The 16,285-nt window shown below is 46.8% G+C and overlaps 1 protein-coding gene across 1 annotated transcript; it reads left to right on the top strand.

Annotated features, from left to right (window-relative positions):
• Positions 1 to 874: 874 nt before the first annotated feature.
• Positions 875 to 14,468, top strand: ROGDI (rogdi atypical leucine zipper). Its single transcript, XM_088064300.1, has 12 exons — positions 875 to 1,048; positions 3,322 to 3,393; positions 4,695 to 4,777; positions 6,094 to 6,148; positions 6,666 to 6,746; positions 7,085 to 7,143; positions 9,600 to 9,717; positions 10,977 to 11,075; positions 11,551 to 11,664; positions 12,408 to 12,457; positions 12,967 to 13,093; positions 13,589 to 14,468. Exons 1-12 carry the CDS (start codon positions 875 to 877, stop codon positions 13,628 to 13,630), a joined length of 1,074 nt encoding a protein of 357 aa, XP_087920426.1. The 3' UTR covers positions 13,631 to 14,468.
• Positions 14,469 to 16,285: the final 1,817 nt, after the last annotated feature.

The raw sequence follows: 16,285 nt of genomic DNA, 5'->3' as shown, positions 1-16,285 counted from the left end.
GCCTGGAACTGTCAGTGAGGCATTACAGAGGATGAGTTTGGATAAATTCCATGCTCTGTGTGCAGAAGGCTGTATGCATCTGGGATGAGAGAAGGATACTTGGTTTTAATGTTCTGGTGTTGATGACAATTTCTGATAAGTTTTGGGCTGGGACATCTATTCTTCTGGCATTTGGGGTTTTTTTGAGTGCATTGGAAGATTCCTGTCCATCGCAGGAGAGTGGAATACGATGAGAATTAAGGATCGTCTCAACCCCAGACATCCCATGATTCTGTGAACACTAACTGAGCAGTGAGTTGGGTATTCTAAGACCTGATCCTTAACTGAAATATTTACAAGTTCTGAATACTACTTGTGGATAATCACACAATTGGACAACAGTAACTGTTGCTGCCCTGAGGCACGAGGATGAAATGAAGTGTAGATAGGAGTGGGGTTTGGGTGCAGTGAGTTACAGGTGCCCGAGGAAGCACACCTTTTGATCACTGTTAGTGAAAGCAACAGTTAGGAAGTCGAGAGCTGTGCTTGCAGCAGGAACTAGGGCTGTTGGAAGGTTTCCCTACCCTGGGCACGAAGGTTCATTCCCCTCTCTCACCCCGCAGGGGCTGGTGTGGTGAAGGTGCTATGACCTCACGTCTCGCCCGCAGTACAGCCATTGTGAAAGGGAACTCACGGACTTCTGTACGAAGACCTCACTGCTAGGATAAATGTATTTATTTTAAGAAGTGATGAGACTTCTACGTCTTCACTCATTTCTGAGTATTCTTACACGCAGCTCGGTTTGATCCTCGCCGCTGTGCCCTTGGCTGGGGGCAGGCAGGTCAGACCCATCTTCCAGCATCGACAGGCTCGGGGGGGAGGGCTGTCCGGGCCGATGGGCCCCGCCGTGCCTGATGTCGCGCACGGGGCCCCGCCCCTGCGGACGGCGAAGGGCAGTGGCGCTGCCCAATCAAGCGCTGCTGCGCCATGCGCGCTGGGAGCCGGGGGCGGGGCCAGTGGTGTCGGAGTGGCGGCGGCGATGGCAAGCCAGGGGGAGCGGGCGGTGCTGGTGAGTCGAGAGGGCGTACGGCGGGGCCAGGGCGAGCGGCAGCGGCCTCTCCCTGGACATGACAGCACTGCCGGACCCCCGCAAGTTCGTTCTGTCTGGTCGGGCTCGGGCGGGGAGGCGCTGGATGGCGGCAAGGCCGTCCCCATCGCCCGTGTCTGGGCCGAGCGCTGTGCGGAGGCTGCCCGGGCCCAGCCTTAGAGCACCTGCCCTGGCTGCCGGCGCTCCCCAAGTTCTGGCTCTGCTGTCGGGCCAGGCTTTCGGGCCCCCCGTCGCCGTGTGGCTCGGAGGCCGCGGCCTCCTCCCGCCTCGCCCGCCAGCAGCGCCCAGGGCTCTCTGCCACCGGCGCCGCTCCTCCGATGGGCCGGGTGGGATGGGGTAGCAAGGCCGGGGCCGCCCTGCTCCCGTCACACCGTGAATGTGCCCTTCGGCCTTGGTGTCCTGCTGAACCGCCCCGCACATGGCGGGTGCCCGAGCCACCCTAGTGACCTGGTAGCAGCGGGGACGGCGCAGAGCAGTCGTCACTGCGGCTCCCCGGGACAGGAGCTCCGAAAAGAAATTAAATCTCCGGTCTGGAGAAGGGGTTCAGAGATCCATCGATCGGTCTGGGTGGAAAGCCACATGGGAAAACGGTTTTTTCTAGTGTCATATGGTTTAGAAAAGTATGACCAGCATTCCCCAAAAACACAGATGTGCATGAACTTGACTTAGTCCAAAATTAATAGGCAGGGGAAGGGAGATTCCCTGCTGTGACTGAAGGGAGGAAAGATACCAATGGAAATTTTGAGTAGAAATGCCTGCATGGTGCTGCTGGGTGTTGGAGGTATTAAGGACATCTGCTGCACCCATGGGATCACTGTTCCTTCGGGAACCTGGAAGAGGGCAAATCGTTACAGAGTGAAAGAGCTGCAGATCTATCTTCTCTGTGGTGATCAGTGGCAGGATATGAGGGAGCACCATGGAGCTCTATGTCAGGGGAGGTTTAGGCTGGATATTTGGAAAAATTTCTTCACCCAAAGGGTGGTCAGGCACTGCAATAGACTCCCCACACTAGGACTTCATGATCCTTGTGGGTCCCTTCCAGTTAAGAACATTCTGTGATCAGTATAATTTCCAGAAACCCAGATCAAGATTAAAGTGTCAAAGTCAGTGTTCCTGTGTCCAAACTGCTTTGAAGAATGTCAGGGAATCCTGCCTGGCTTTGTTGTGTGTGCCTGCCTTGGATAAATGTTTGCTTAAACAAACCTGACTTTGTCCTACTGGTTGTTGGGATAACTCTTGCATAAGGTGATGACACATCAGTGGGGGGGTTGTGCTCCTCATGGTGAATAGGAATAATCTAGCAGAGAAACTGCAAGCTTAAAGTTCTGAGTTGACCATAGCTTGCTTATTTTTCTGTGGGCAACCTGCTCAAAAATCTCCCCATGGAAGATTTCTCTTTTCTTACAGGATGACAAGTGGCAATCTTTTATTTGTCCCATGCTTACCTCTGTCACCCACTTCTTTGATGACCTGCATGGAGCTCATGGTTTAACAGGAACTTTAGATGTGCTTTGAGGGTCTGCTTTATACTTGCTTCTTTGTGGCAGCAGCCAATGGAGGCTCAAGGCAGTGAGTCATCAGATCCAAACTTGTTCGTTACTGAATCTCCCCAATGATTGGGAGTCCCCAGCCTGTGTCCCCCTCCACCCCCTTTTCAGCTTAACTTGTTTTGGTTTGAGACTGCTATTGCTTGGGGAAATGTTTGGGATGGGGGATGCTCATTTTAGTTTTTATCATTGTTTCTCACCACCTAATTGGCTACAAATCTGTCTGCAAGTTGATTCAGTTTTGCCTGTGCCAGGAGTTGGTAATGGATCTTCCTAGCTTTACCTTGGCCCATGATCTTATTTCCTCCCCAACCCATTGAGGAAGGGGCAGTGAGGGAGGCTGGGTATGTGTCTGGCAGCGACATCCCAATGGCTTAAAAAGATGCCCCAGTTTTTGAAGCAATAGGATTTGCTCTGAAAATTGCATTTGACTTTAGTAGGTTTTTGGTACAGTGATTTGTGTGAATGTTGCTTTCTTAAACTAAGTCAGGGCAAGAATGAGGACAGTTCATTGGACTGGGGTGGAGAGGTGTTTCAACAAATCGGGAAGAAGTATTTGTTCTCCTTACTTAAACAGCATGGAAGCAGCAGTACACTTAGAACTTAAATAATTTTCGCGTGTGTCTGAGATATTTGTTTCCAGTGTTTTATGTCTAATGATTCCACTGCTATCTTCCCACGACATAGGAAGAAGAATTTAAATGGCTTTTACAAGAAGATGTCCATGCTGTTTTGAGACAGCTGCAGGATATTTTGAAGGTGAGGTTAATTTTGTCTGAGTTTTGTGTTGTGGCTTTGTTTGACCTTCTGCGTAAGGAATGGTGATAGATTTCCCCTGCAGGAAGAAATTCTTGGTAGAGGCTGCATGGAAAGGTCATCCATGCATGTCCAGTTGTGTCCCTAGTGCTTGCTTTCCCTCTGCTCTTGAGGATGCCCAGTAAAGCTAATTTCCCCAAGATTGCTCTGTTCTTGACCCTCTGCTGAGAGCTGCTTTGAAAAGGCACATGGAGGCAGCCAGACCTATCTGCCAGGCATTTGCCTGAGATAGGAGTATTTTCTGGTAAAGAGAATCTGGATCTGCCTGTAAGTCTGACATGTGCTAGTGGAAGCAAGCAACATGTCCTTTAGCTGACAGCTGCTACTTGTGCAGTAGTTACTAGCATGCACTCTCCTTGTTTAAAATCTTCCTTTCCTCAACATGCCCACTCCTCAGCTGGTACCAGCCTCTTTCAGAGGCCTGATGTCTCCAGCTGAAGCAGATGGGCAGCACTTTTCTCACCCTTCTCCAGCATGAGCATGTGCTGCAGGGCTGACTCTTTCCAAGCAGCCAGTGGGGAACTGGCCAAAGGGACTTGTGTGCACCGAGAATGCACCATGTGTCTGCTGGGTCGTTGTTCAACAGGCCCAGCCCCTTAACAATGTCTAGTTTTGGGAGGTTATGTAGTGATGGAAGAGCAGGGCCAAAAATGTGGAGGTGAGGGACAAGTGCCAGAGCAAATATGAGTACCATAGTGCTGACTCAGAGCCCCAGGACTGGAGTTAGTAGCAGGTGACAATAGACTGCAATACCTATATATATAGCATCTGTTTTGGAGAATTTATTACTGTTTTGAGGGTGAAGTGTGTAAAGGGCAGTCACCAGCCAGTATAACCAGGTGGAGGGCTGGGGAGGGCTGGTTTTCACTTCAGACTTCCTTCATGTGTAAAGGCAGCTGTGATAAGGGGCAGCACCATGGTGCCTGAGGGTGTGCAGAGCTGAGCTGTCGTGTGCTGCTCCTTCTGTGGACAGCTTGGGGATCCTGCTGGCACTGCCCAGCTCCAGGGTATGGGATTTCCAAATGCCTTTTCCTATGGGTTGCATGTGCTTAGCCTTCTGGGCTTCACCAGTCCTGCAGTAGGATGAAATCCAAGTGCTTTGCTTGATGGACTTCAGGAGGCTGGCAGAGGTGACTGCTACATATTCAGCCACTTGCTGGTGTCCACATTATCTTTGTTTCTGGCTTATGGTGTTCTGGGCCCAGGCACATGCTCCAGCACTCACTGTGTATTCTCTTGGGCAGGAGGCCTCCCACCGCTTTGCCTTGCCCACCAGTGGCTCAGGAGGAGCTGTCAGGCAGGAGAACTTTGTATTAAGCACATCAGGGTAAGTGGTGGTGGTCAGTGGGTCACTTCCCTCTGCAGCAAAGGGTGCAAGTCCAGGAGGATCTGTGGTGAAGGGCTTTGCAGAAGCCCTGGAGTAATGAGTTTTCTTTAATAGGAGATTTTGCTTTAAGGAAAACAAGCTAACTCTCATGGCAGGTGAAGATAACAGTCTGTAGTGATGCTCCAGGGCTGCCTGAGCCAGCCTTATGCCATTTCCTGCTGGCACCTATAACATAGTCACTGATTCCTGAACACATGTTTGTTGGTTGCCTTAGTCCTGCTGGCAGTTTGTCAAGGGGCATTTTTCTCATTATGACACAGGGAGTTGCAATTACAAGACCCTAATTCTGCTCTTGGCTCAGTTTCTGACCTTCACTATGAAGAAATATTAATCTTTGTTGTAATCTCCGTACAACAGCAATAGTAAATCTTCTTCACACAAAACAAACAGAGGCTTGTGCAAAAGGTGCTATAGGTGAGCAGTTCTTCTGAAATGGATACCCAGTTTTTGATCCTCAGTGTGGCCCTTGGTCTCAATAGGTGCTCTGGCAGAGTTCACAAGCATGTCAGAAAGTAGTTAACCTTAGTCATTAGGAATGTTACAGGATTTCAAGGAATCATACAGTAATTCTGTACTAAGTTTGAGGGTGTCTTCTTCAGATCTTAGTTAAAATTAATTTAGTTTTCATTTGTTGTTGTTTTAAGGATGATCTTGCAGTATTGATGTAGAGTCTCTAATACAGTAAAATGTAAGGTATGGCCCAACCAGGTGCTTCAGTCTTCTCCTCACACTGTTCATTGTAGATGTGAGTCATCTTGCAGGACCTTTCAAAGGGTTTGGGATGTGGGATTTTTATTTATTTAAAGTTGTGGGGTTTTACTTATTTAGGGTCTTTTTTCTTGGAATGGAGTGTGGTTTGGGGTGGCTTTCAACTCCTGTAGGAATCACCTAACACTTCAATGTCAGTAATTAATTTATTGTCTTGTGCTTGTGCCTGCTAGGGCTGTTTGTAACAGCAACCAAATTGTTGACAGGTGATAAATGGAATAAGAATAGGATCAGAAATGAAGTTACTGTTTTTGGCAGAGCAATTAGGGTGAGGTGGCCCGTAAAGAATGTGACAGGAGTTTACCACAGGCCAAGAACTGGGTACTTGAACGTGTGTGTACTGTTCAGCTACTGGGCAGGAGTAGTGTTCAGACACAGGGCAGGAGGAGCCATGCTGGCTACACAGGACAAGGAGGGGAGGAGTTAGGCTGGCAGTTGATAGGTGTCTCTTGTGACATGTGTTGCCCAGATGTTTCCTCTCATTCCAGCACAGACCAGGTGAAAGGTGTGATGACGCTGCAGGGAGATGCACTGTGTCAAGCTGTGAGTACTTGCCATACTTCTTGCTTTGTGCTACAAGGGATGGGTGTCATCCTTATCACCCTTTGATCACCTCAGGGAGGGTGGTCACCCTGGTTATGTGTTACCAGTGATCATTGTTCTTTGTCAGTCCTCCCTAATTGGCCTTGATGTTTCAGCAACCATTGAAATTTGTCAAGATCCAGCATCTGACATCCCCTTCTACCACCACCATATGGTGGTGAGTGCTGTAGTCAACTTCTGTGGGGATTCTTTGTGTTTACCACTTTATTGTGTAATAACAAATTTCCTTGGGGACCTTCTGGGCTGAGGTCATAATGTCCTGCCTGGATCCTGATTCACTCAATGCACTTCAACCTATTTGTATTAATATCATCCTGTGGAAGCACTGCTGTTCTGGCTGTGCCAGGACTCAGGAGGCAGTTTGCCTGGATGGTCTGAAGATGGGAATGTGACTGCCAGCCCCCATCTTCTGCATACAGGCATTTCTTGCTCTCATGTGTTTGTTTCTTTTTTCAAGGATGTTAATCTGAAAATGCCCAGAAACAATCAGCTCCTGCATTTTGCATTCCGGGAAGACAAGCAGTGGAAATTGCAGCAGGTACCTGTTTGGTCTACATGCCCACCTGTCCATAGCCTCAGTGCTCTCTGAGCAGTAACTTTAGTCTTTTGAGAGAGACTGTAATGTGCATTCCACATGAGCTACAGTGGTAAAAGCTAAGGGAGGAAGCAGGTGCAATTGAATCAGTTAAATTCAGTTGGGGTGCCTGGGTGGGCTCATTTCAAGACCATTTGATCTGAAGGCTGTCTGCATAGCAGTCATGGTCCTTTAAAGGAGTGCCTGAGGTGCTTGTGTGGGACTGTCCCATATCACCCCAGGCTAGTAAGGCAAAGAGCAGCTTCAGGGGCTTTGAGTAGCTTGCTCTCATTCTCTTACAGATGCACTTGTTTACACTGAGAACAAATTATTATGTTCCAGCATGTCTGAGTTCCCTCAGGTAAGGAGTTAAAAGAATACAGCTATCCAGAACCAGAATCTCTTTCCCATCGTTTTGCTAGGACATACCTGATTTCAGGATCTGACCTAGTATCTGAAGACATGTTTTTCCTCGATTATTTTGTCACAGCTGAGTAGGTTGGAGGAAAATGGAATCAATATGCTTCCTTGTGCCATAGCTCAGATTTTTCTAGATGGTGAATGTAGTTGGCATTGACTGCAGTTCCCAATATCTGCTTTAGCAGTGAAAGCTCTACCTAGTAACTTTGTAGAAATCTAGAAAATTGTGTACTTGGGATGTTAATACCAAACTTGACTGAGTTTGTTAATGCCTTGCAACAAAGCAAGGAAGTTTTTGTGACAACACCCAGCGGTGCTTCCTCTTTTATGGCTGTTCTGTACTGCTGCCTGGTTGATAGACTTCTACCAGCTTTTATGGAAAACAACTTCCTTTATTTACTTGCATTATGTGTTCTAACCTTATTTAGATATGGAGTGTGAGTGCCTAAAGGACTGAGCACAGAAGCATATAAAGTGGTTCTATGGTGATATTTGGCCTGAATTAAAACTTAGCATCTCAAGGGAGTATCTTCCCTTAATGAGACATGTCAGTTGGAGTTCTGTTTCTCTGTACAAAGTGAAGTCATGGGTAAGAAGTTGTAGTGTAGGCACGTTTTTGAGGAACACAAGTGCAGGCACATTAATTTTGAGGAAGTTGTTTAGAAAACAAAGCAAAATCAAGGGGAAATCTGAATGAAGCAAATCATAACAGCAGGGTTGGCGTTGCTTGTTTGGGTAGTGCTGCCAGGAACAGTTTAGCTTGCTCAGTAAGACTCTGGGAGATGTAAAGGCTGGAGGTGATGACATTTGGAGATGCCTGTACTTGGCATCTCTGCAAGTACAGTATCTCTGCAGTCTGACAGTGGATTCTCAACTCTTCTCTCTCTGATCTCCTGTGCAAGAGCTTTCTAAGAGCAAGGCTGTTTGGTGTTCCCTGAGCTCTGAAGGAACCAGAGCCAGGTCTATGCCAGTGGGGCTTCTACAAGGATATAGAGGTGGGAGCTGTGACTGCTGGAGGGCACTGTAAATATATCAAACTACAAATACTCCAGGCTGTGTTGCCTGTCTCCCAGCAGACACTTCTCATACAAGCTTCTCTGCTTTGCTGTTCCATTTGCACCCTCTAATTTACTCCTTGGGCTTGTTTTTTAATTTTCATGCTGCTGCCTGAAATTGAACACAAATCAGTTTCTCCCAGGGCCATTATCTTCCTCTGGTTTGTCCTTGCTCCCATGAAAGCAAGGATACACCTATCAACCTTCCTTTTATAACTGTTCCTCTTGCTTGAGAGGAACTTGAGCCACCTGTGTCCTGAGTCTGGTCCAGTCCCACACTATGGCACAGCCTCTTGATGCTGAAGATAACTCTCAATTCCAACAATTTTACTTCAGAAGGACTCTGAGATACTGAGAGAGACACTGTATTAGAAATCACTGCTCATTGATGTCATCTGTTTTAGCTCTGATAGGATGAAATCATTGTTCATGGTGCTAGAGCTGACTGCTATATGCCATTAGCAGTGAGAATTCCTATCAGGGCATTGTCAGAGCACTCCCATGATGAGAGTGCCTGATGTCACTTCAGGACAGGAGCAATATCTGTACTGACAATCCAGGTTATAGCTGTCAGACTGGTCTGCATCTCCAGTCAATGAGTGGAGAGCCCAGTAATGCTTCTGGACAGCAGTGGTAGGTTTGTGTTTGAGAGTGTCTGACATTTAGACATGGCATTATATCTGAGAAGACACCTTAAGGTTCTTAAGGTCAGTGAGATAATTGGTGAAATCTTTACTTCAAAGTGTGGAGCACTTGATAAGCTTGCCACGGTTTTCCCCTGGAGGGATGTCCCTTGAATGGGCTGTGATAAGCTTATCTCAACCCTCTCCTGGAGAGATACCCCTCAGATGGGACCATCCTCCCTTGTCATGGTGAGGGCTTCAGCTATCCCACCATTCTTTGATGCCTGTGTTGATTTTTTGTAACCCATTGGTTTCTCCCCCTTGGTACCACCCTTGCTTTCCCCCATAAAAACCCCAGCTTCTGCCCAGTTAAGGAGGGAGCCACTGTCCCTGGCACCCCTTCACAGAGCTGCTGGACAATAAAGGCTGTCTCTGTGGAATTGCCGCACGATGCTCATGTCTGTCTCTGATTTGACCTGGGATAATCTCGTAATCTGAGCTGAAATCACTGAGCTGGAAATCACTGAACTAATCACTTGCAGCCACAGGCTGCACCTTGCTGAGGTTTCCTGGTGGCCACAAGACTGCCTGAGACCCCTAGAAGGCCACCCCTTGCGGGACCTCTCTCTGGGAAGGTCATGGCATCCCAGGTCGGACCAACAGAGCCAGCCTGACTACCACATCCCAATATGTGTTCTTATGGAATATTTCTTTCATAGGGCTGCATTTGTACCTTTGCAGATCCAGGATGCTAGAAACCATGTGAACCAAGCAATTTACCTACTTATGAACAGAGATGTGAACTACCAGTTCAAAACAGGCTTGGAGGTGCTTAAGGTGAGGAGAAAGCCCCTGCTGCTTGGGTAGGAACATGCATTTTTCTTCCCTCCATTTGTTGTTTTAAACACATTTAATGCACATTACTGTCTGAGTCTCTTAGTGGAAACAGTCTTCATAGTTGTACCAGTATGTACCCATGTCAAGAAGTGTCCATGGGACCTCATTTTTTATATGAATCTGTACTAGTTTAGCATTTGTAACAGGGCTGTACATCCTGGTGAACAGTAATCTGAGCAGTCAGTGCCCTGTTACACACCAGTGATAATCTGGATAATATTCTTTGATCTTTTGTGGATGATGTTACATAACTTAATGCTCTTTGTTGATTGGTGCTGCTGGTGAGAGCAGTGAGACAGCCATCAGTAAACAGAAGATGACAGTACTTGTGATTTACTGAAAATCTGAAAGTGACTTCTCTCTTGCCAGTGGTATTTTCTGGGGTCTAATACACAGCAGCTGCTGCATGGCAGTGAAGCCCAACCTTCTGCTTGGAAATGCTCTCTGAAGGCACCAGAATTTCGGCTTGCTCATTAAAATCCATCACAACATCAAACATGAGAAAATTAAACTTTTTAGTTTCCATATGGGCAAGGGCTACTCATAGGAAGAAGATAGGTAATAAAACTATTTCCTTTTACTTTCAAGTGGAAGTAAGGGGAGATGTTGGTCATGATAGAAAGTGCCTTCATCTTAGCAGTCATGAGCTCTATAACAGATATGTTGCTTCTCCCTTTTTTTCTAGAAGAGGAAGTCTGTCTGAATAGAGCCTTTGAACGGTGGTTTCTAGCAGGATTGGCCTCACAATGAGCAGGTTTTCTATTGCCTTGCTCATAGCTGGTTATGAACAGAGGGAGCCCATGCAGCAGTTGCACCTTTGATGTGGGAGTGGGGAGACTGAGAATGCAGCTTGTTTTTTCCTTAGTGCCTGTTCTGAAGAGCTGATGATGAGTTTGTTGATGCCTCTGTGGCATCAGTAATTGATCTTATGTTGCCTTGGTATTCCTGTCATGAATAGCTGTTCTCTCATCAGTTGCTGGTATTGAACGCTTCTGACCTGTCTCATAACTCTCTAATGGTGGTAACTGTTAAACTGCATTTATGTGGGAGCCATCCCTTCCCAGTAAGTTCCTGAATTCCTGGAAGGGTGAGGTATAGTGGTGGTTGTTGTTTTAACACTTGCAGAAGGCTATAGGATTCTACAACACACTGTCCAGAGCTGTCCACACTCAACAGTGGTTCTGTACATTAACTTGTAGCTTATGGATGCTGTGATGTTGCAGCTCTCCAGAGCCCGAAATCGGCTGACCACTCCTGCCACTCTGACACTACCAGAAATTGCCTCCAGTGGTCTCACAGTAAGTATGTGGTGGTCTAGATCTCTATACAGGTCTGGCTGCATTGCAACAGTTTGGATACTGGGCTGCATCCTGGTGGAAGTGGGTTTCTGAAGTGTCTCCTGAGGCAGAACTGAAGCAAGTGCAAATCCTGAGTGGTTTTGGCTGCTCTGTATCTTCCTGGGACAGCACAGCTGACTTGGGCAGCTGACTCTGGTTCTCTGAGAGTAAGTTCTGTTCTCTGCCCAAGAGTCTTGTCCAGGGATGATTTGCCCTTGTGAACACTGCTCCATCCTCTCTTGTCACTGTCATGCACATAGTGTTTGATCAAGGGCAGTGAGAGCAGCAATCGTTGCCTGCAGCTGCTCAGTCTTTGTTTCTCTCCTAATGTTTTGGGTTTTTTTGCCATGGGGTAATTATAGTGTGGCTTGGGAAAAGGGAATGATTTCCCAGCATTAGAAATTATGATCTTTTCAATGACTAATTTTCTTGCCAGAAAATGTTCACCCCTGCGCTGCCTCCAGACATCCTTGTGAATTTCTATATTAACCTGAACAAGCTGTGTCTCACTGTCTACCAACTCCACATGCTGCAGCCCAGCACAACCAAGGTGATGCCTGGTATCTCCTGAGCCTTTGTTTAGTTTCCTCTCCTTACATCCCAGTGTGAGGAGGAAATCACACTACTGCCTGATGCAATGTTATGTTCATAAGATAATGCAGAAATGAGTTCAGCTGGTGCTAAGTATCTGTGTTTAAGTCTGCTGCACACAGAACACTGGCTTTAAATCTAGTTTGGAGCATGGCTGCTTAGCCCAGAAGAACATACCAGTGCTGTGGAGTAAGCCACTTTTTACCAAGTACTTTAAATATAGTTTGATAATTTTGTGTACTTTTGGAAGGACATAGTTATATTAATCCAGTTTACATCAGAGTAGCATCTTTGGTTTCCTAACGGAGTTTTGATGGATACTTTTCTGTTTCACCTGTTGTATGGGTCAACTTGATGTCCTGTAAAAACAGTGTTAAACTCTTAAGATTTATGAAATGCAGTTCTTCCATAAGGAAGATTTTCCTGAAAATCTGTATTTTGTTTTTCTTCTGGGTCTTCTCATCTTATTCCTGTAGTTATAAAATTTGTAGCTACATTGAACTGAGCCAATGTGTAGAATTTCTTTCATGATGGAGCAGGAAGGGTTCTAACAAAAAGGGATTCCATATTGATGAAGTGTCTAGGCAAATAGAGCATGGGTGTTTCTTGATGTCAGGCTATTGAAAGTGTAAACCTTGAATGTCTTTCTTCTAAGTGGTTTGTTCACATCATGAAAATCCTAATAATCTTTTCCTTCTCTAGAACTTCAAGCCTACTGGAGGGTCTGTTTTGCACAACCCTGGGGCCATGTTGTAAGTATAGTCATTGCAAGGGTAGTGTACCTGAATAACAGGTGTTGGTATGTCTTGAGGGTCCAAACAGCTGTGTGCAGTTTCCATTATAGCATCTACAAAGTGGAGAAACTGGACTGAGTCACTTGCTGTGGATTCTCTGTTGTGTCTCTTTAATGATTTGGTCCTAAGGGTCAAAATATGTGAATTTCCAGGATTCAGCCCATCTAGACAGTGCCATGAGTTTATCTAGAGATGAGAGTTTACAACGAAAATGAGTGTTTGGTTATTGGCATTGCCATCTGCATTCCCTACCTCTGTGCCTGTCTGTAATGAAGGGAAGTTCCTACCTTCATCCCCTAGCTTAACTATAAATCTGGTCAGATATGGACTTGAGTGTTTGCATTCTGTAACTGCCAGGTGTTGATTTAAATGTGACAGAAATCATTATAATCTCTCCTATGGGAATGTGGGACAGTTGAGTTCTGTGCTGTTGTGTGTGAAGCTGTGCTCTTTCCCCCCCTCTCCAGTGAGTTTGGCAGCCAGCGATATGAAGTCAGCCATGTCCATAAAGTGGAATGTGTTGTCCCATGGTTAAACGATGCCCTTGTCTTCTTCACAGTTTCACTGCAGCTTTGCCAGCAACTGAAGGACAAGGTAATGACCTTGAAAAAGGGGCTTTGTTTTTAACTCTGGGTTTTGAGAGGACCTCTGATCTGATGTGATGTTATTCTGTTTAGCTTGCCAAAAATAAGGGGTGAGTCAGTGTTCTGGAGCCGGGGACCTGGCTGGTACTGCCTAGCAAATAGCCATAGGATAAGTATTGTGGTATGGCACATGTCTGCTGAGCTGTTGACTAGATGGAAAGGAGCAAATAGACACTTCCGTGTTCTCAGTCATGAGGTGGATGAGAGGAAACAAGTAACCTAGATTCCAACAGATCAGTGCTCAGTTCCAGCTCTGCAACTGCCGCCTTGAGCAAGTAACTGTGCTCCTTGAGTGACAGCAGCAGCAAACCTGCTCTTCAGTAGTACAGTGCTGAAGTGTGTAATTCTGTGAAGCTATGTCCTCCCTCACACATTACATGCTCTTTTTTTTTTTTTGTGGTCCAAAGGGTATAGGAACTTACCTGCTTTTGTTCTTGCTTTCCAGATCTCTGTTTTCTCCAGTTACTGGAACTACAGGCCATATTAATTCTCTATGGAATGGTCTAAGCCCTTACAGTACTTCCAGTGTCTCTCTCTGTTCTCTCATGCCAGCTGAGTCCAGGTCAGCCTGAGGAGTGCTGGGTTTCACTGCCAGATGCCCTGCACAGGGCAGGGTCAGTGTACCCAGAGACACAGCTTTAGTAGCCTTGTCTGGGATTGCTGCATAAACAGGGCACCAAGTAGTGCTGGGTGGTTGGCAGGAGCTTCCATTGGTCCCTCTTGTGCATTATGTGGCTCACACTTCCCTATCTCCTGATGAGTTACACAGGTCTGCTAAAAGGGATAGGTGCTCTGGAGCACCCTCACTAACTAGATTTGTGCTGCATTGTGCTGTAACTAACTCCTTGACTGTAAAGTGGCTGGGAAGGGGGGAAAACAGACTAACTTAACACACTTGTTAAAAGGTAGGGCATGTTGCTCCATGTAGTGAAATATGTTTCTCTTATCTGGTCCAGCTGTGCTTATAACTAACCCTGAGTGACTCCCTCCCCTGCCTGTTTTGCTCATCCCCATGTTACTGATTCCCCTTTGGGGATGCTCTTACTTGCTGTTGTTTGAATTATTTCCCCCATCATCCAGCATCAATGTGATAATTATTTTTCCCTAAGCCCTAGTTGGGCCGGTTGGTTTTTTTCTAGGTTTAGTATCTTGTTTTCACCACCAGCCTTTGGAGTTGCCTTGGTGTACCTTGTGCAGTCTTTCATCTTGTCATTAAACACAAAGTGAGTACCACATTGCTGCTATGATTTGCTGCCTATGGATGCTACAATGTATAATTCATCCCTTTAGCCACTGCTAACCATGAAATAAAGACCCTAAATATCTGCAGTGGTCATGTGGGCTGTGAAAGAATGAGTATCTGATATTCTGTGCTCTCTCACAAGTGAGTGGCTGTTCTTGGTTATGCATGGTGGGTTGTCTTTTGCTTTACTGGGGAGGACAGTAGTGGAGGCACTACTAGCTGAGCAGCTCTTCAGAGGCTGAGCTGTTTGGATAGCCTCAGCCCAGTGTTGTCTGATACCTGAATGCTAGCTGAAGTAGTTTTCCAAACATGCCTTCCCTCTAATCGACACACACACTTATGTATTCTGGGAGAAATCCAGTCCAGGTTTTCCAAGTTACTCACTGACTCCATTCCATTCTCTGGGAGAAATCCAGTCTGGGTTTTCTGTCCAACCATCAGACTCCATTCCTTACTCTCCAGGGAATCGAGTCTGGGTTTTCCAAGTTACTCACTGACTCCATTCTGTACTGAGCAAGAAATCCAATGGACTGACTCTATTTCGAATTCTAGGAGAAACCCAGTCCAGGATTTCTCTCCAACACAGAGTCTGTTCTAAACTCTAGGTGAAATCCAGTCATGGTTTTCCTTCCTACCGATTCCATTTCGTACTCCGGGAGAAGTCCAGTCTGCATTTTCCCTCCAACCGACTCACTTCCATACTCCAGGAGAAATTCAGTCCCGGTTTTCCAAATTCCCAACTCACTTGATTCTGTACTCTGGACGAAATCCCATTCAAGTTTTCCCTCCAACATGCTGACTCCATTCCGTACTCTGGGAAAAATCCATGCTGGGTCCTCTGTCCAACCAACTAACTCAATTCTGTATTCTAGGAGAAATCCAGGCCGGGATATCCCTCCAACTGGCACACACCCATCCATATTCCCAGAGAAATCCAGTCTGGGTTTTCTGTCCAACCGTCAGACTCAATTCCATACTCTGCAGGAAATCCAGTCCAGGTTTTCCAATTTGTTGCCTGACTCCATTCTGTACTCGGAGAAATCCAGTCCAGGTTTTCCCTCCAGCCTACTCCCCTCCGTACTCTGGGATTAATCCAGACCCAGTTTTCCCTCCAACGGACTCCATTCCATACTCAGGACAAATCCAGTCCAGGTTTTCCAAGTTACTCACTGACTCCATTCTGTACTCTGGGAGAAATCTAGTCTGGGTTTTCCAATTTCCCGCTGTCTTGGTTCTAGAAGACAGGTGTCTGTTAGTGAGGGCAGGAGCCTCCCTTGGAATGAAAGAATGTAGACCCCCTCCCTCCGAATTATTATAAATTTGAAATCAAGGGGCTTTTAGGCAGAGATCTGGGGATAGGAATAACAGTTCTTTACTAGTATAGCCAGGCAAACAAACAACAATAACTACAGCATTAGCAAGAAAACAAAAACAGGGACCCCGTGACAGCCTTCTCGGCTGAGACGGGATGGAGGAGAGGCTTTGCTTCACAAACCCCCTTGGGCAGTCAGTCCCGGTGCTCCTGCAGGGCTCTGAGGAACAGTTGGCTGGAACAGCAAGGATGAGCAGAGATCCTGGGCCGGTGGCAGAGGTGTATCAGCTGCTCTGCGGTGGTGCCTGGCACTGCCACACATCCCGGCAGGACAGGGGGTGCGAGGCCACCAACAAAGAGGGAAGAAGAAGAAGCAGCAGCTCCGTCTGGGTGATGGTGAAATTCCCTTCTCCCTACTGCAGCAACTCCGCGCCCAAAAAAAAGAATGTCTTTCCCCAAAGCCAAAGAAAGCCCGCCAAACTGTCCCCACCCTCCTTTTTCCTGCCCCCCTTCCCCCCCTGGGCCCGGCCACTCTTTGTCCTTTGTCGAGCACCCACTAAGTACCCATAGTTAGGTTGTCCCCAAAA

The sequence above is a fragment of the Pseudopodoces humilis genome, chromosome 18, assembly GCF_049639895.1.
Source record: "Pseudopodoces humilis isolate 2021_Gansu_Grassland_sample_001 chromosome 18, ASM4963989v1, whole genome shotgun sequence".
Taxonomy (NCBI): domain Eukaryota; kingdom Metazoa; phylum Chordata; class Aves; order Passeriformes; family Paridae; genus Pseudopodoces; species Pseudopodoces humilis.
The sequence above is the reverse complement of the archived record's forward strand: the minus strand, read 5'-3'. Positions and strand labels throughout refer to the sequence as shown.

Excerpts from the sequence above, each read along its gene's own strand:
- ROGDI (XM_088064300.1), top strand. The coding sequence starts at position 875 with ATGGGCCCCGCCGTGCCTGATGTCGCGCACGGGGCCCCGCCCCTGCGG. Across the intron at positions 7,144-9,599 it reads GCATGTCTGAGTTCCCTCAG|GGCTGCATTTGTACCTTTGC; the intron begins GTAAGGAGTTAA and ends TTTCTTTCATAG. Across the intron at positions 13,094-13,588 it reads GCCAGCAACTGAAGGACAAG|ATCTCTGTTTTCTCCAGTTA; the intron begins GTAATGACCTTG and ends CTTGCTTTCCAG.